This window comes from Kogia breviceps, chromosome 19 (genome assembly GCF_026419965.1).
Source record: "Kogia breviceps isolate mKogBre1 chromosome 19, mKogBre1 haplotype 1, whole genome shotgun sequence".
In the NCBI taxonomy this organism is placed as follows: domain Eukaryota; kingdom Metazoa; phylum Chordata; class Mammalia; order Artiodactyla; family Physeteridae; genus Kogia; species Kogia breviceps.
This window is the reverse complement of record NC_081328.1, coordinates 17,205,801-17,225,875: the sequence shown is the minus strand read 5'-3', so window position 1 is coordinate 17,225,875 and position 20,075 is coordinate 17,205,801. Positions and strand designations below refer to the sequence as shown.

The 20,075-nt window shown below is 34.8% G+C and overlaps 1 protein-coding gene across 11 annotated transcripts in view; it reads right to left on the bottom strand.

The window, feature by feature from the left end:
- Positions 1-6,343: 6,343 nt before the first annotated feature.
- ZNF207 (zinc finger protein 207) overlaps positions 6,344-20,075 on the bottom strand; it is a 19,561-nt gene continuing 5,829 nt past the window's right edge. For 2 of the 11 annotated variants that reach the window (XM_067021269.1, XM_067021272.1), the window contains 9 exons: positions 15,226-15,364; positions 14,335-14,505; positions 14,143-14,218; positions 12,444-12,514; positions 10,671-10,828; positions 9,385-9,477; positions 8,130-8,372; positions 7,338-7,497; positions 6,344-7,195 (listed from right to left, as the gene is read on the bottom strand). In XM_067021269.1, the coding sequence (XP_066877370.1) occupies positions 7,035-7,195; positions 7,338-7,497; positions 8,130-8,372; positions 9,385-9,477; positions 10,671-10,828; positions 12,444-12,514; positions 14,143-14,218; positions 14,335-14,505; positions 15,226-15,364 (1,272 nt within the window). In that variant the 3' untranslated portion in view covers positions 6,344-7,034. Of the gene's footprint in view, positions 7,196-7,337; positions 7,498-8,129; positions 8,373-9,384; positions 9,478-10,670; positions 10,829-12,443; positions 12,515-13,569; positions 13,618-14,142; positions 14,219-14,334; positions 14,506-15,225; positions 15,365-20,075 lie in introns of all 11 variants that reach the window. The other 9 variants (XM_059047873.2, XM_067021273.1, XM_067021271.1 and 6 more) reach the window with 7 other exon arrangements.

Genomic DNA, 20,075 nt, shown 5'->3' with positions numbered 1-20,075 from the left:
TCAGAGCCTGACATTACTACATTAAAAAAAAATTCCCTTACAAAAAGTACCTTATATTTGCTATTAAATTTAGAGTGACCTTATGAGAATGAGTTAATAATAATGTATATCTCTTGGACACCTCTCAATTTTAATAAATTATATATTCCAGTATGTGTACTATAAAGATATGCGTTACTCTAAAAGGAGAGGGGGGTACATGTATCTAGGAAAAAAAAATCTCTGCATGTTAATTTCTAATTTAAGTACATGTAGACACATCCCACAGAAACAAGCAATTTTTAGTATTTTAAATTCAACTTCTAAAATACTTGATTTCATTTCCGTATATTAAAGATTTTCAATTTTAAAAACATGGGCTGAAAAGTACATTCTATTGCTTCTCCTAGAAGTACACTAACAAGCTAATAACTAAAAGGCAGGCTATGCTCAGTAACTAAATATCCCATATTTTTCTAACTCAAACTTACAGAAACTTTAATAACGCTTCCCTTGGTATACCTGGGTAGTTAAGCAGCCTTGTTTTATTAGTAGAAACTGGAAAATGACGTGGCAAGCCTTGTTTATTTTCATCTGATTGCCAAATTATTTACAAATAAAAATACTAAGAATGAGCTACATTATAATAAATGATTTGATGAACTCTTGCATAACAAATGTAAACCAAGGCCAAAACACTATATTACCTTTCATTAAAGGTTCTTAAAAGTCTAACAATACCGTACAATGGCTTCTCACTCAAATAATCACTACTGGTTTGTGTGCAGTAAGCTGGGCAAACAACATTCTTTTTATCCAAGTTGGGCATCAATAAATTTCACTGCCAGTTCCTCACATTTAAACAAAAATGAAGGCATATGATTCTTAACTATAATAATGGTTAAAAAAAAAAAAAAAAAAAAACCCAGACACAGTAAGAATGCCAAAAGGCCCGGAGAATTCCAATAAAGGACTTCCCCTTTTCACAAACAAAGCATTACACAAACCCCTGACCAAACACACAGCACATTACTGAAACTGTGCCATATCACAACCTTACATACCATTACAGCATTTGGAATTAATGGCTGGGGTCCAAGTAATCAATTGTTAAAAGTTTACTCACATGTATCTTCTCTGTAGTTAATGTGCCCAAAATTACAACATATACACAAACATATATTCTCATGATAAAGCTGGTGATTATTTGCCTCCCAAAGAACCTAACCATGAACCAGTCTTCATTTATAATACAGTGTTCAATTTGCTTCAAATAGAAATAGTTCAAATTAGCTTCAGTGAAGATCTCCTTTGGGTCTCCAATTTCTGCCTTAATATTTCTATATCCTGACTCGTAAAATGTAATTTCCCCTGAGAATATACATGAGATTAGTTGAATAGATTTAAAGAGAGATGGTTCAAAAATTTCAAACTAATACAGTTTCAAGCTATTATTTTTCCAGAGTTGGGAAAAAAATGAAAAGCTCTTTTATGGCCAAATTATTATGCAAAAATGTATGAAGTCCACATCAAGAAAAACAATGCTTATAAAAAGCAATTCTCCTCTGAACCTTACTGAAGAAATCTACTTTTTTAAAAAAATGATTACTTTCAAATTTATTTTCCTACAAAAATGCCAAGTAAGAACACGAAAACACTTGGAAATGTTGGAGATGTTTAAAATATTAGGGAGCTCAAACTGAGGTCCTGCTTTCCCCATTTGCTATGTATTAGTTTGAATTAGACTCATAACAGGGGATGCCTAAGAGCCAAGATATTAAAAGTATAGTTCTGAAAATTCAACATTACAAAATTGTGAATATCCACTATGTGCATGACACTATATATAACATCATTAAAGTAGCTGCTTATTTTGCCAAGAAATATCTCACAGAAATGTTAGATGACTGCTATGCTATTAAAATGAAACATCATTTATTAAAATGATTCAGATGACAGAAAACAAAATACTGAGAAAGAAGGCTAAAAAGGAGTAACCTATACTAATATTCAAATCATGATAGCCAGCAGAAGTATAAGTGGGAGAATGTTTACTTACAAAACTCTGCCTTATAGTCAATAGTCTTATGAATCTCTTCTTTTAGAAGACTTCCATAAAAGAGTAAGAAAACCAGTTTCATTTTGGAATAACATACAAAGGTTATTCAATAAGGTAGGTAAATACCGTCTTTAAAAGAAGACATACTTGATTTACACAAAATTTTAGGGAACATGTTTACTACTTTTTAAAAAATCCCCTAACCGATACAAGTGTCAGTTTACTTAAACAAAATTTTATCTCAGTAAAGTGACTTCAACATTTCCTTTCAGTAATTTACCAAATTTTACCTGTGGATATAATAGATACCTGAAAGTTAAGTAATTCTCAAAACTGTATTTGTCTGAGTCAGAGGACTACAAAGATCGAAGAACCTACATCTTAGATATCTATATATCACCTTCAACAAATTATGTCGCCCTAAGAAAATCCCTCCCACCCCAGTACTCAAGTATGTAAGAGGGTATTTCAATTATAATTATTTCAATGATCACTATTAGAATTAGGACAAGCTACTTCACTCTTGAATATTTCAGTATATTGCGGAATGATGGATGCAATAGAAAACAACTCCAACTGAGGAGTCTTAAAAGATGCAGTTATTGAGCAGGTAGTAAAATATTCCAGTGGAATTTTTTTGTTGTGACACAATTCTTTTTTCAAACAATAATATCTTTTTTCCATGATTCAGTTACAGAGAAAAGCTTATATTCTAATTACAGAGGTGAAAATTTGGAATTCATTTAATGCATTTTTCTTCTTTATGCTTCCAAGAATTAAAACCACACAGAAACACAAGCCTGGGTTTGCTAAACATTGTACTATAAGTGAACTGTTACTGTTCAGAGGAAAATGCTATCTGCATAGAACAGTGGCTTTAACACAGGAGGGAACAAAAGTAATCCAAGTTACTGTTTTGGCCTCTCTTCCAGTTCCCCCGTTACGTGCCCACTACAACATACACACATAAACACAATTTTTTCCACCAAATAAAAGCAATTTTTAGTTGGAAACACACGGACGTTTTTCATGTGTGCATATTGCATCAAATATTGTTCAGTAAGGATAAAAATGAAACTCAAAATAATTGTTCCAAAACCGCAATTCAATATACTAAACTTTACTATGTGAAACAACTTGTTTTTGGCTGCCTGAAAATTTGTAATCCATCCGTACTGATAAGTGTGTAATACCCAAACTCTTTTTTATTATATCAAATGTGTAGTGTATACGCATACATACCACACATACACACCATCTTCCCACTTTTCACAGGGCTCTACATTAACATTTGCTCTAATGTGGTGAGATTTGGAAATATTAAAAATCACAAGCATTTCCAGATGACCTTTCAACCTTAACGTTCAATGCATAACTTTGGGATTAAAAATGCAGATTTCAGTATCCAGTGGCATTTCCAATGATTATTATCCTTGAGGTTAAATTTAATAGTTTGAGGAGAAAATAACCAGTAAGATTTTCCTAAAAGTGAAAGGGAAAATTTGAATGAAACATTTCATGCCTCCAAATCAAGAAAGTCAAATTTTGTCAATTTACTCAAGTTCTATATAAATAACACCAGCTTTACTGAGGTTGTTAAATATTATGTAACACAAATTACATAAAATTACACATGTCAAATACTTTTTTCTGTTTAACACCACAGTCAAACGTGAATATTAATATAGAGCCTTCTCTGCCAGAGTATAAAAATCCTAAATTTAATTAAATTTAGGGGCCTTCACCAAACTTGCTGCAAGTTTGGGGACATGAATATCCAACAGCCATAAAGCTGTGAAAGCCCCTATAAGGAATAAAATAAATCCCACTTGCCTCAGACTGAACAGGGCAACACTGAGACTCAGCCTCAGCCTGTCCTATGGCAGGGCTATAGGAAGAAGAAAATTTTAATTTTAGAAAAACATTACCCAATTAATTAATTTAAAAGACATGCATTTAAAAAAAATCCCAATGATCAAGCAAGCAAAGGAAAAAAGAGTAGCTCTTAAAAAAAAAAATCTATTGTCCATTTTAATTCCACTCTGAGCCCATACTTTTATTGGGAATCTCACCCACCCCTGCAAATAACTAAATTTAATTAAACTGAGTTTAAGTTCAGTATGTGACTTGATCAGTGGAATAGGAGTGCTCAAAGAATATTTACCCCATTCCTGACAGTAGAAGTGTGAAAGATTGCTAAAATAGTAAGTATTCAAATCAAATGATATCCAGCAGTCACTGAAAAGTTGATCCTCACCTGCTGGTCTTGTTACTGTCATACACACAATAGAAACTAGTGCCAGACAAAAATCATTTTTGTTTTTTTAAAGAAAGTGGTGACAGTGGATGTAAGGTAGAGCCGAAACTGGCAGCCCCATTAATCTTACAACTTCCTAAATTATGGCAATCAACAATGCCTGCCGGTATATACCAAGTCCCCAAAGCTGTCTTCTGTGAGGGCAGATGAAGTTTATTTCAACTCAACTTCATCTATTCTTTAAGAAAGTATAAGTCAGAATTAATTATTTCAACATAATTTGTTCCACTCGTGATTTAACCACATTATGGACCCCAGAAGCAATTAGGTAAAAGATATTTTCTAGAAGCTTAATTATGCTCTGATGCATGCACTAATTACACATTAAATATACCAAATGGGCACCATCTGAGCCATATACCTATAAAATACAAGAGATGAATGATGTGTCTAAGTGCTGTGCGTAACATTTTGAATTAACTTTTAATTAGAATTCTATCACTTCTTTAAAAGTGGCAATATTTTCTTTCTGACCTCAGAAAGCAACAAACCTCAATATATTGGTTCTCTTTGCATTAAATGCAAATCAAGCTTTGCATAATTTTTGAAACATTACTAACCCATTTTATTTCCTCTTCCTGATCCCTCTCCCCCACTGCTATAATCCATTCGCAGTTTGTTGATAAGCCTGTACATGAAATGCTTGAGAGACATTTGGTTTGGGAGAATATTTCCTATTTAATAATTCTAAATTTAATTACGCCATTTTTACCTTAAAAGATTTTCAACACAGGTCTTTCTTTGGCAGTATGATAAACATGCTGCTAAATCTAAGAAGTATACGATAATTTCAAAACTATTTACGTAGATAGGCGTTTGGTGAGAAATGGGTAGAAACTTGGCTGCTGGCAGCAGGAAGAAATGCATTCTTGGCGATACATGCATGTTGCCTTTTCAAACTATGAAATTTTTTGACCCTCAAAAATAGCACAGGAGCTGTAAAACCACTGGAGCAAAATAGCAGATTTAGAATAACACTCAGCTTTGTTAATACTTACAATGTTTTGTTTAAGATGAATGACTTTTACTTATCACTTATATATACTCTTTTATGATAATTAAAACATCTTTCAGTATTTTCTTATATGGTTAAAGCTTTCTTTTGTTTAAACAAAACTTCAGATTCTGTGCCTTATACCTACACCTTCACAAAAAGGTTATAAACAAATGTTATTTTCTTAGCTGTCTTAACTTTATATTGAGGAAAACTAAACCTGAGTTCATAATATATTAATAATTATACTTTGTACAGGTCATTTGATACTTAGTCATAAAAGTACTCTGCAAAAATGAAGATCAAAAAAAAATGGATGCCAAAAAGAGGTCAACATAAGATACTGAATAATAGCAGTCATCTCTACAGAAAAGTTCTCCATAGAACACAGTTGAACATTCAAATTTCCAAGGATGAAAAGGTTAACAGTAAAAAGCCATTTAGGCTTAATAATAACAGAAGGCAGCCACTTAAGCAAAGAAATAATGTAATCTTCCAAGAACATAATAAAGTAAAAAATTTCAAATCCATCTGTTAACCATCTTAACAGAGGCACATTTAGATTCTCACCATTACATTAGAATATATACCAGTCATTTAACAGTACAGAAGGCTATTACTGCATGCACCTAAGCTTCTAGAAGTTTGCACCTGAAAAGCTTCTGAGGTCCACACAGTACCGCAGTCTCAAAAATAATCAGAAGGAAATGAATGGGTCTGGCACTAGGCTCTAAACATCAGCAGGAAGGAGGAATATTAAGGTTTACATTTCAAATATCTATGATAGCTAACATATATTGACACACCAAGGGGGTGGAAAGGTGACACAATACAAAGATTTCATTCCCATGTAATTTACTCATACGTATATCTAAGTTTTTCTGTCAACTGAAGGACTAACATACAATTCTACATGTACTGTCCAGTTTAAAACATGCAGCTAAGGAACAACCTACAATTCAAAGACAGAATCCAATGATATATCAAAACTGCATTGGTATAACTACGAATTTTATTATGTGGACATCTACTGTGGCATGCATCTGTACAAACCTTTCAGGCAGTGGTCCACAGCTGGGTTATGAATAAAAAGGCATAAATTTTTCTCTCATTTTATTACAATGAAGTTTAACAGTACAGAAAAGTCACATGACCTTGGTGGGTCAGATTTCTTAAACCCTGAAACATGAGGAACTCTAAATACATTAAATATTGTTACACATTCAGACTTCCAATGTACAGGTACTTGAAGACAGTTACAGCCCTCACCAAGCTAGGTTGGGGACATGAAGTCCAACAGCATCTGAAATGCTGTGAAGGCATAACTTTACAAATAGCAACATAAGCTTACAGAACTTGCCTTTATTAGGGTGGTATGTTCATGTAATTCCAGCGCCTTCACAATATAACGAACCAAATTTACTATACTTCACTTCTAAAAACCTAGATGAAACATGAAAAAGAAGCCATACAGTATAAATTGCAACTTCAGGAAAAGTTCCTGCTTTATTATTCCAAATAAATTTTCCCATGTAAAATAAATGTCCAATAGTTCCTGGTATGTGGGAAGATAATGTTTGTTAAAGTCACAATGAAGCCTTATTGACGGAAGCTTGGCTATATATAACAGCACAAGTTGAGAAAAGGTTTAATCTCCAAACCTATTAGACTGGATGAAGTTAAGATCAGTAACGGCCACCTTGCGACATTACAGGAGGTCTCATTCCCATCGGAGGTCGAGGAGGCCCACCTTGGTAAGGGGGCACCATTGGCGGTCCCTGCCCATACGGCGGCATAGCACCAGGAAGATAACCTGGCATGCCTTGATGATGACCACCATACTGACCTAAAAAACACATTTAAAACACAAAAAAATAGATTGAGTCTGTGCATTGTACTTTTAGATGTAATGCATTTTGCAGATAAATCTGTTTTATGTGTACACTCAGAAAATCCACTAAATAAAATAAACATAAAAAGAGAAATACCATGAGGCGGCATTGGGGGTCTCATTCCTTGTTGCTGTGGGATGCCTGGCTGTGGTGGCATCATACCTCCAATTGGTCCAACAGGTGGATTACCAATGGGAGCCTGTCCTGGTCGAGGAAGATTACGTTGATATTTAGGTAACTGTGCTCTTCTCTCTTCCTAGGAATAAAAATATGTGAAATGTGAAACATCTGAACACAGAGTTAAGTATGAGGGTAAGCATCTAAAGTCTTTATATTTATAGACAGTAATTTTTAAATGTTCCCTTACATCCCAATTACTTTCACCCCACAAACCAGTCGAACTTAAAATCTTGATGCCTTAAAAACAAAAACAAATAAAACAAAAACAAAAAAAACTTGATGCCTTAAGAAAACTTTACCTATTTTTATATTTGAAGCACGTTATACTGAACAACTTTCCAGAAATTATAAATTGCTTCAGCAAGAAACTGTAATGAAGAAGGTATATGGACTGCAAGGGACCTGCAGATTCTATCTCACACTTGTTTCTTCAATTAATTAAATTTATGAACAACAAAAATAATTTCTGAGAGAATAAGAACCCAACTTACTGTCTTCTTTTAGAAATAGTCTTAGGGGGGATGTATCTAAGATCAAAACATGCACTATTCACTTTGTTTTGTGGTTCTTTAAAATCAGAATGGTAAAAATCACTTAGCATTCAATCAGATAATAAGACCACTGGTATAAAAATTAAAACTTCAAATGGACAAGTTGCTACCACAGTACTCAATCAAACTCTGCTAGTAAAAAATGTAAACAACTTACCAGCGATATATCCTCATCTGGATGGATCAACTTACTGGTTGCACTGGTCGTCGTAAGTGTAGCAGGCTTACTTGTTATTGAAGCTGCTGGTTTAGCTGCAGTGCTATTTGTTGTACTAGTGGTTGAAGCTGTAGACTGTGTATATGCAGGGAATGTAGGCTTTGGGGGTTCTGTAGTTGTTGCAGGGGTACTATTTAAGGGCTTGAAATCTGTACCAACAGGTCCTTGGACAGCTGCCTGAGCCTGTAAAACATTATCTTTCATCAACAAAACTTCAAAACCCAAAACTGAATATATCTACTACTTATTTAACTTAAAAACAAGACACTAACATTCAATAAGGGACAAAACTTAAAACAAATTCAAAATCGTGAACAATCCACAAAATTCAAGATAACACGTAATACCAAAAGATGCACATCCAAAACACAGCAGTGGAAACAAGAAACAAGTTAGACTGCTTATGTAACTTCTCAGATATCATCTATCTCCTCACCAGAAATTACTTAATTTACAAAGCTTTGTATTTATTCCTAATTGAAGATCTTATCATATAATGCAATAGAATATTTTCTATTATGATCATTCTAAATTCCTTTTAAAAATTAATCTACCAAGGAGCTAAAAAAAAAAAAAGTTAGAAATGATAGAATACAAATGTTTGGATAAATTTCAGTTACTAAGTATAGCATAAATAATAACTACCAATGGTGACACATTAATGATTATGTCCTTCAGAAGTATTCTTTATATAGTAATACAATGCCCTCCCAATTAACAATGGCTAGATTATTATGATGGACTAAAGGATTTAGTAAGCTTTTAAGTATAAAGTTACCAAGTAATAAATGTTACTTTTCATAACACTGAACATCTAAAACATGTAAACTAGGCCAACTTTTAGAACCAAATGCAGAGTACTAAATTTCCTTACATTATATGTGATGCATTAGATTAAATGGCATAAAACAGAATAGCTTAATCATGCATCAGGCTAACCATTTGGCCACTAAAATGCATTTACTGCTTACATGCTTTTAACCCTTTAGAACCATAAGAGTTTGGGGTATATTTTTTTTCTATTAGTACGTGGTTCAAATTTTCAAATACCATTGATTTATAAGCCATTAATTTTTCTTAAAAAAAATTAAACAATATATTTTTGGGAAAAGATTTAGTTTTAAAATAGGGTCCAAAGGGTTAATGAAGTTATAAAGCCATTTTTAACAATTTTAAACTGCAACTTCCTGCGTACTTGTGCTGCGCTAGGAAACAGAGCTTTAGAAGACGCAGACAGACTTTCTGAATTGGATGAAGCTGTACTTGAGCTTGTTACAGGTGTCCCCATCTGTAGCATAAAAGAAAGGAAACAATGAAAAGTCTCCAAACAAATGGGTGAAAATAAGCCACGTGGTAGACTTTTTTTTCAGTATAGATTGCATTTTTCTAAATGCAAAATACAATGCAATCAAATCTGTTTTATATAGAGAGGCAGGCAGTTAATGCATTTACAATAAACAGAGTGACACTATGAGCCTCAAAAAAACTTTTTAAATTCTACACCAATAAACCTAATTAACCACAGGTTTTTTTCCCCTAAAACTTTTTACACTATATTTCAAAACTGAAACCTTAAACTGAGACTTATGATGCATTATTGACACTTCAATCCAATTCTCCATCGATAACTACAATTTTTGCCAAAAGTTTATTAATAGGATAAACAAAATAAACAATAAACAAAATCCCCCCATGCCAAAAACATAAGTTAATGTACTTAAAAAGTAATGCTTTTAACTTAGCAACTACAAACAGGAAAAAAATTGAAAAAAAGAAAACATCTAAGGGATAATTTTAAGGTGAACAATGAAGAACATACATCCTGAGCGTCTCAATTCTGAATGAATTAAATACATCTGCTTAACTCTGAATCAAACTGGGTGGGGAAAAGCAAAGGTAACCACCATTATATACATACTATATATAAAAGAAGGATTTTTTGCTTGAGTTCTGGGGAGAAGGAAAAAAAAAAAAAAGGACGAGTAGGAAGTATGAGTGTGACTAGGTCAAAAGACATTAAATGATGCCCTTCCAGCAACAGTGAGACACTACTGTCTGTCATAATTCTAGACTACAGGAAGAGCCCAAAAATTATTTGCTAAGGCCTTAGGATTTTTCATCTTTGACTTTGGTTTTCATTCTACTCATAGCTCATTAGGTAAAGGAGGACCTCATAACATTTTTATGTATTTAAGTTCCCAGAAATTAAATTTTCATTTCTAACTAAAGCTAAGAATAACCAGAGTTCACAACTACAAAAAAGTAACATACACTATTTTATGGTTCCAGTCAACCTTTTATGAGTAAAGGAAATCAATGTGTGCAAAAATGGAAGAGAATGCCACTTCTTCAGTATAGTTAATAAATTGTATTAAGAAGATTACAATTTTTAAAATGACTTGACATTTTCAAAGAGTTCAGTGAACAACTCCACTTTACCTTTAAATATAAGCACACTCTTTTTCAGAAATTTCACCTTACCTGTCCTGCACTGGGGAAAAGAGGCTTAGTAACTGGAGGCTGTGGAGCTGGAACTGTTGCTGTTGGTGCAGGTGGTCTGTTAAGAATACCTGGTGCTGAAACAGCCTGTGCTTGAGTCATTGGAGGAATTCCAGGACGTGGAACGGGAGGGGGCATACCTGCAGAGAAGAAATACTGGAGTGGGACCCAGTTGCTGAAACATTTACTTGAGAAAAAATACTTCCTCAAAACTTTGCCATTAAAACATACTAAATTAAATTAAAAATGATTCTAGGAAATTCCCTGGCAGTCCAGTGGTTAGGACTCGGCTTTCACTGCTATGGCCCGGGATCAATCCCTGGTAAAGGAACCGAGATCTCATAAGCCGTGCGGCACAGGAAAAAAAAAAAAGATTCTATGCTACAAAAGTTATCAATACTGACGACTGACTGCTGAACTCAATGAAGCCCAAAGTATTTAGGCACTTGCCCCCTTGGAACAGTTTTGCCTCCAGCTTTCTACACCTCTGCGTCTCTTCAGAATTTTGGGACATGAAAGATACCACTAGAAACCCTGTATATGGCAAAGCCAACAATTAGGCTTATTGATATTACTGATGCAGCAAATTTTTGAAACATATAGAATTATTTCAATCATCTAACAGACAGATGTTTCCAGAACTCGAATGCAAACTACAGTAAAAACTGTTAATAGGTCATATACCCATAAAAATTATTCCAGAAACTAAGTTATTCCTTGAAGTGTGCTTTAAATACACAAATTTTCCTAAAATATACCGCCAGGCATTCTTTGAAGTTCTTCAACGTAACTTAAAACTTTTACTGACTTCACTTTACCAAATGAACATATGTTATTTTTCTGTATTCATTTAAATGCCTAAAATTATCTCAGAGCATGATGTATGTGAAGCTGTTGCCTGTAAATTAATGGTTGCACTGGCATGATACAAATTTTGCTGCTGCTTTATTTTTCTGTTCCTTTTACACCAACTATCACTTGAGTACATCTGAATCTGCTATCGACTGCAAACCAAACTTGCTAGGATTAAAACACTAGGCAATGGATTCAGAGAGCCTCATGAAGACCTCTGTGGCACATTTACTGGACTAACCAAATCCCTTTCCCCACACTGTAGGCTAAAAAGTCAAGATACTTTACTTCCCAGGCTTCCCTGCACCTAGAAGCTCCATTAGACCTCTTTCTGGCCAATGATATGTAAGAGGCTAAGGAAATTCTGGGAAAGTTACTTTGTTCCCTAATACAAGAAAAAGGAAAGCACCCTTTCTTGCCTGAGATCTTATAACTACTGAGTTACATGTCTGAGAGAGAAAGCTAAAGGTTGGCAAAGTGGAAAATTTTTAAAGTATGGGTTCTTGTTATCACTGGAGCCTCTGAGTCTACCACTTTTAGGTTGAGTGAGATAATAAATACCTACGTTGTTTTAATAGTTTGTTGGATTTCTCTATTACTTGTTAAGAGTCTCCAGTACTTGCCTAAAATATTCCTAACAGATATAACCACTCTTAAGTCACAGGCTCAGTGACTCATTCTGGTTGCTTTGAGGACTACCTTTACTATTTCAAAACTCAGAACTCAAAACAAAACGAGATCATCACATTTCTTACAGTAATTTTAAAAAGAAGTCACTAACCTATAGAAACTTTAAAATTATACCAATTTTAAAACTGCACCAATGCCCACAAATCTGTGTAAAATACTTAAGAACAAAGCAATTCTGTCATATTAAAAAAGAAACTGTCTAACATTTCATACCTGGTGGCATACCAGGCATCAGAGGTGGTATTCCCGGTCCAGGTGGCATCATTCCACCCATTGGCATCATTCTGTTAGAAAGCAAATTTCAAGAGACAACTAAAGTTAATTAACAGTATAAAGCATTAGAAAATATTTTGGCTAAAGCCTGAAACAACAATAGATAAGACTTGAATTTGACCCCTAATATTGAAATCAATCAAGCTCAAAGAACACACAACACACTAAAACAATTCTATCAAAATAAATTCCCTAAAAACCAGCAAACTCTTTGGTTTACCAGTAAAATAGGGGAAAAAATTCAGTCTTCGTTAACAGAAAATTTTAATACATTTAAAGTCATTGAGAACAATTATTATACTCTCCTTAATAAAAACAAGAGGCCTTATCCAAAACGTGCGTAACTGGAAAACAAAATCACCTTTTGTCTCACTTGGAAAATATCCACAGAATATTAACCACCCCCCCCAAAAAAAAACCCCTCTATATTTTAGGATTATCAGATTTTTTTCAAGAAGAAAATGCTGAATGTACTCTGTGGAGTAAAGATTTGTTTTGGACAGGCATGGAAAAACTACCATCAAAATTAAAGATAATCAAAAGTAAACTCAGAATCCCTACTTTTCATGTAGAAAGTTCCTAACACTAAACCAGGACTTAAAAACACAACCCATATTTGTTTTCCTTTCCTTAAAAGAGCTCACCTTCAAATATCAGTGTGCAATTCACTTAAAAAATTACAAGTTTGTGAATTAATGATTTAAGATTCTTATCAGAATGAAAAATAAATTACCTTCTATAGTAACAGAGCACGTAATTTGGCAAAGGAATATATACTCTTTCTTAAATATCAACCCTTTTTACTAAGTCCCCTTACTTTTAGCAGTTTGGGGAAAACAGCTACATAATTAGAAAATGCTTTGTTTATATGAGTCTTACGTTTTCCTCACAGATGTTTTAGTTCCCTCCTTTTAGAGATCTGTGTCAATCAGTTTGCAAAGTTTAGAAGTTTTAATGAGGAAGATCAGAAAACTTCTGAAGTCAACTTAATAGATACCATTAAACACACAAAAAAAATGACATTATGATTATACCTCCTGAGTTACATTACGAATGAGATGCTTACATGTTTTCACCGCAAAATGACTGGGTGTATTTTCTCTGATGATGCAATCTGTGAAAATGTATGACAAAATCAAAATCTAACTGATTTTCAAAATACAGTGGGAAAGTGTATTGTATACCTCTCACATCCAACAATATTTAAATAAAAGTGATGGGCACGAGCACCTCATATTCATTTTAGTTCTTGATGACTTGACAAATAAATCATTTACAGAGTTTGCTTCTTGTCACAACTACAAAGTGTCATGGACAGTTTTGAATCTCAGAAACTCAAATCTACAACCAACTACTTTAATTACATCAGCTGCAACTGAAGCAGATGGCTGCCTACATACATCCTAAAACCCAAAAATCTATTCTTGTCAGAGCCAAATTTATATTCCTTAAATTTATTAGTAGATCCCTTTATTAGGTAAGTTTAATAGTTACAGAGCCCATACCTTTTAGAAGCAAAAAAAAAAAAAAAAAAAAAAAAAAAAAAACAGCAAAGTAACATTTAAGTGATGTAACACACCCAAGTTGAAAAAGATCATTACTAGGCACAAGCCCACAAGTCAATTAAAAGTTTTCTTACCCAGGTGGCATTCCTGGCATAACTGGTGGCATTCCTGGCATCAGAGGAGGAACACCTGGCATTAATGGAGGTATGCCTATAAACAAGAATTTCAACCAAAAAAATAAAGTGTTAAGAGGAAAAAATTAATACTTCTAAACTGTATCAACAAAGACCTGAGAATGTTAAATTGTAAGAAGTCTTATGTGCTACCTGGAGGCATTCCTGGTGCTCCTGGAACTGGTGGCAGTCCTGGTTGTGCCATTGGGGGGATATAACCTTGTTGAGGTTGAACAGGCTGTGGTTGAAATGAAGTTGAAGCTGCAGAGTCATCATCATCATATTCATCAGAATCCTCTTGTTGCTTCTTTTTTTGACTCTCTGCTAAAAAAGTTTAAATTAATTTTTCCCATAGAGTAAAAAAAGAAAACCTAAGCAAGTTTAAGACATTCAACACTTTAAAATTTTATTTCAGTGCAACTAGCTCCTGAGATTTTTCTTCCAAAAAAACTCAGTTAACACTGCTCTATACTCTTCAAATGTTTTTTCAATCTGTATTAAGCAAGTAGGTTAACATCCTTTCCCTATTCTATGACAGGTAAAGAACATTTTCCTAAAGAAGTTATACTTTTAAAAAACAGCTTTCTATTCCACTCCAAAAGGTAAACTATGAAAACTAGTCTGACCTCTCTGTAATGCTTTTCAAAACAAAAGATTTCATAGTTTATTAGTAAGTTTCTATCATTTGGATAGGAGAGGGCTGCAAATCCCAAGTCAAATACACCACTAAAATAATTTACAATTAGTGGCTTCATAAATCAAAACAAGCTACCTTCCTTTTCAAAGGCCTCAACACTTGCTAAATCCAACTGGAATTCAGTTATGAGTAAAAATATAATAAAATGTATGGAATGATCCAAATGCTACCACATATACAAATAAAATACATTAACTTCAAACATAAGACAGAAAAAAACCACAAAACCTCAAATTGGAATTCTGAATAGACCTAACATCTACCATTAAATTTATACTTGAAAATATTGTAATAATACTCTCACTAGGTAAGCTGTATCAAGAAAAAGCATACATCTTAGTATTTACCTTGTGTTTTCTGTTCAAGAAGTCGTCTTCTTTCATCCATGTCTTTTTCTGGAATACCTTCCATACCATATATTTCCAACTCTATGTCTGTTCTCCCAGGTATTGCATTTGGTACTGCATCTATTGTCTCTTTATGCACCTAACATTAGAAAAAAAACCAAAAAAAACCCCGACACAAACAAAACAAAAACCTTCCATTAGATAAGACAAAAGTGCCTCATGAAAATCTTTTTTTTTTATTTTCCCCCCCAGTATGCGGGCCTCTCACTGTTGTGGCCTCTCCCGTTGTGGAGCACAGACTCCGGATGCGCAGGCTCAGTGGCCATGGCTCACGGGCCTAGCCGCTCCGCGGCATATGGGATCTTCCCGGACCGGGACACAAACCCGTAGTCCCCTGCATCAGCAGGCGGATTCTCAACCATTGCACCACCAGGGAAGCCCATTAAAGTCTTTTGAAGAGTAATTTTAAATTACTCAGAGACCACTTAGTATAATGGTTAAGAATGACTGGTTCCATAGTGAGACTATGTGGATTCAACCCCCAGCTTTATGGCCTCCTAGCTATGTGAGATTAGGCAATTTCTTTGACCTGAGCCTCAGTTTACTTCACCTATTCAGCACCTAACTTCTGGGGTCATTTTCAGGATTAAAAAAAATACTGTGTATGTAAAAAGCACTTGGCAATGTGAAAACATAGCAAGGGCTCAATAAACAATTTCAAGTTTACCTTATAACCTTGATTGCTTGATTTATTAACAATGAACTAATAGTGCTACTCAAATCAGGGAAGTGTGAGTCTGAACTAAGTAAAGCTTATGAAGCCTTAAAATTAAGTACTAGAATAAAGTAAATTTTCCAAGAATGTATCCTGAGACAGCTAGTAGCTACAAACCACAAAAGTGACATTTCCAATTAGCATTACCCATAACTAATGAGTCACCTGAAGAGCTTAACACTGCCACAGTAGTGATCCTGTCACTTTCCATCTCTGAATTTATTTGGCAGATCACAAAAAGAAGTCCTTCAGAGGTTTTACTGTAAAACACTGGGGATCTAGCACCTTTTTTTACTGTATGGTTTTGCTAGATCAAACATTTCTAACCCTCAAACGCGAATAACTTTTGCCAATATGCTAAAATCACTGTCGGTCTTGGTTTCTTCCGCAAAAGGTATTAACTTAGGCTAAAGGATGTCAAAGTAGTTTGCCTAAAATATCAGCTTCACCTGGAAGCTTATTAGAAATGCAAATTCTACGCTAATAAAAATTTTTTAAAAATAAATAAGAAATGCAAATTCTCGGGCCACACCTGAGCCCTACTGAATCAGAAACTCTTGGGTGGAACCGCAAATCTATCAACAAGCCTTCAAGATGATTCCTTTGCATACTCAAGTTTGAGAACGACTTATTTAGGTTAATGACTTGGATATACTGGTCCAAGTAATACTCAATTTTTCTTTCCTTCCAGGACACTTTCATGGAAGAACAGAAAGGTAATTAAAGAAAACTAAGTATTTTCCTGGAGGAGTATCTCAAAGATTTTAAGAAGTGATATGCAAATCAAATGCACAAATTATCTTACTGTGATTAAAAGATCCATGAATAAAGCTACTCAATAAGTGACAGTCACCATTTCCTAAATTTTTTGTAATATCTTACTTCTCTTGATGAAGGCGGATGAAGTATGTTCTCTGAAAAAATACAATTACATTCACATACACATTAACTAGTTTTCACTACATTTCTACGTGATGAAGGAAAGAAATATCTTAATTAAAAGGTATTGGAAAGAGAAGAAAAAATAACGCCATTCACTCAAAATCTTCCCAACCTTATGTTACAGCCAGAATTAGATTTCTTAGAGTCTTACATAGTAGAAATTAGTATGGTCTCCACTGAAAAGATAGGAGCAAACATTGATGTAAAACATCTAAATTACTAATGTCCTAAACTAATCTATAAAACTCCAGCATGTGTCTGATTTAACTGCCATGCCTATCTCAAAGACTGCTGTGAAATTATGGTGTCATAAACAGAAGCACTTAGTCAATTAAAGATTATTACTAATAGTTTAACTAATCTCCTTCCAGCTTCCACTCCATTTCTCTGCTCTTCTCTATAGTACAACTCCTTGAAATAGAGCCTCTACTTTCCCCTCTCATTTTCTCTTGCAAGCATTCCTATCAGCCTTTCATCCTCTTCATTCTAGGAAATCACTCTTGGCAAGTAACCAATGACCTCTACTTTGTTTAATCCAATCTTAGTCCCGTGCTTAACTAACCTACCACCAGCGTTTGACTTAAATAACTCACTCCTTGAAACACTTCATTTGGCTTCCACGGCACTACTCTCTTGGTTTTCCTACCTTTTCAATCTTCTTGATTTGTTTCTTTTAATCTTCTGACCTCTAAATGCTGGGAGTGACCCAAGGTGGTGTCCTTGGCACCACTTTTCTATCTGTATTTTACTCCCTAAGGACATATAATATCATGGCTTTAAATAGTCATCCTTACACTGTATCCCCCCAAATTTCTACCACCAGCTCCAACCTCTCTGAACTGCAGACCTGTAGATTCAACTGCTTATATGACATCTCCATCTGGATATTCATCAGACCTTCTCAAAACCTCAAAACTAACATACCCAGGCTTCCCTGATGGCGCAGTGGTTGGGAATCTGCCTGCCAATGCAGGGGACACGGGTTCGAGCCCTGGTCTGGGAAGATCCCACATGTCGCGGAGCAACTAAGCCCGTGAGCCACAACTACTGAGCCTGTGCGTCTGGAGCCTGTGCTCTGCAACGAGAGGCCACGATAGTGAGTGGCCCCCTGCTCTCTGCAACTGGAGAAAGCCCTTGCACAGCAACGAAGACCCAACACAGCCAAAAATAAATTAAAAAAAAAAAAAAAACCTAACATACCCACATTCAAAATTAACATAAGATGATCTTGATAGTCTCATCCCTAAGCCTATTTTTCCTGCAGCTTTCCACATTTCAGTACAATCGTCCCTTGTCATCAAGGCATGACTGGTTCCAGGACCACTCCTCCCAATACCAAGGATGCTCAAGTCCCTCATACAAAATGGCACAGTACAGTTAGCCCTCTGTATCCACGGATTCTGCACACATGGATTCAACTTACCAAATTTCATTTGCGGTGTAATACGCAGATGTGGATACCAAGGGCCAAATGAATACAGTAACTCACTTTTCACACTGCTCAGGCCAAAAACTTTCAGAACATCCTCCACTCCTCACTTTCTCATACCCATCTAATTCATCAGCAAATTCTCTGTCACCATCACCTCTTGCCTGGAATACTCTTGCCTGGTCTAAGTGGTCTTACTGCACTCTACAGTCTACTCTCAACCCTGCAGCCAAAATGACTCTTTAAAAAGTGTGCCAAAGCATGTTACATCTCAATTAAAACCTCCCATTTCACTCAGTATTAAAGAAAATGGCCTACAATAGCCTGCAAGCCCTCCTATATAAAGTAGCACATTGCTGCCCTTGCCCTCAATATAGGAGAATGCTCCTGACATGAAGGTCTTTCATTTGCTGTTCCCTGGAATCTCTCCCTCACCTCCTTTCAGATCTCTGTTCAGATGTCAGTTTCTCATTCAGTCCTGTACTACCTGTGGCCCTCCCCTATCCCCCCTACCTAGTTTTAACCCCTACCTAGTTTTAGTTTTCTGTCACATATCAGCATAAAATTAAATATTTATAGGTTGTTCCCCCGACAATGTAAATCTAAACCCCACAACGACTTTGATTTATTCACTGATGTATATTCAGTGCCTAAAACATTGTACAGTACTGTCTCACAAAAACTGTGATAAATGGTAATGTTCTGCATCTGTACTATCTAATACAATAGTCATCCACCAGTCACTTGTGGCTGAGCACAGGAAATGTGACTATAATCTGACTGAGGAATTGAAGTTTTAATTTTTGAATTTCTGTTTAAATAGCCACAAGTAACTAGTGACTACCACAGTGGAAAATTGTGGGTCTCATATTTTTAAATGGATACTGAATTGCTATTATAGCGACATAATTGGAGTAAAACAGATCTTTTTAAACTTATTTTTAAACTTGGGGAAGCAATATCTTGTTTTAATTTACCTCCCTGCCTCCTACCAACAGTAGTTTCCAATGAATGGGGATTTGCTCATCTCACATCAATCTAGGGTCCAATTAGGCAAAAATTCAGGCAGCTCTAGGACTGGCAAAAGTAGAAGAAATAATGTTGAATAAAAAAGGTACTTATTAGATCTTCAAAAAAATAAATTACAAAGCCCTCCCCACCTAGTAGTGAAAGAACTCAAGAAACCTAGAAATTATTAAATGAAACACCATGCCACCATTCCAAAAGAGGTCCATGGAATAAATGGTAGCCTAGCCCCAGGCAACAGATTATAACAAATCCTTCAAGGACAGTGAGTAATGGTGGTTAATTATGTACTAATTCTTATGGGATTGGATTTGGTCAGACTGCCCACAAAATTTAAATCACTGATCCTTGTATTCTTAGCCAAGTACTGACGAAATACTTCATGATCTCAACCTAACTGCCACCCATCTAAATCTAGGATAAAAGGTATTATCAATAATTTAAAGGTAAATACTAGCATAAACTCTTTAAACATGAAAAATCAATTGTTTATCTTCTCAATGGCTAAAGAACAGGGTTTTTTTTCTATTTTAAAGCTAACTGGTCATCTTATCTAATCTTTTGCAATAAACAAAAAAAACCCTCTACAGCCATCAAAGAGAAATTCAAGATTTTTTTCCCCCATGTTGTTTCCAAACTACAAGAGAGCAAAAATTAAATACAGAAGAAACTCCTTAC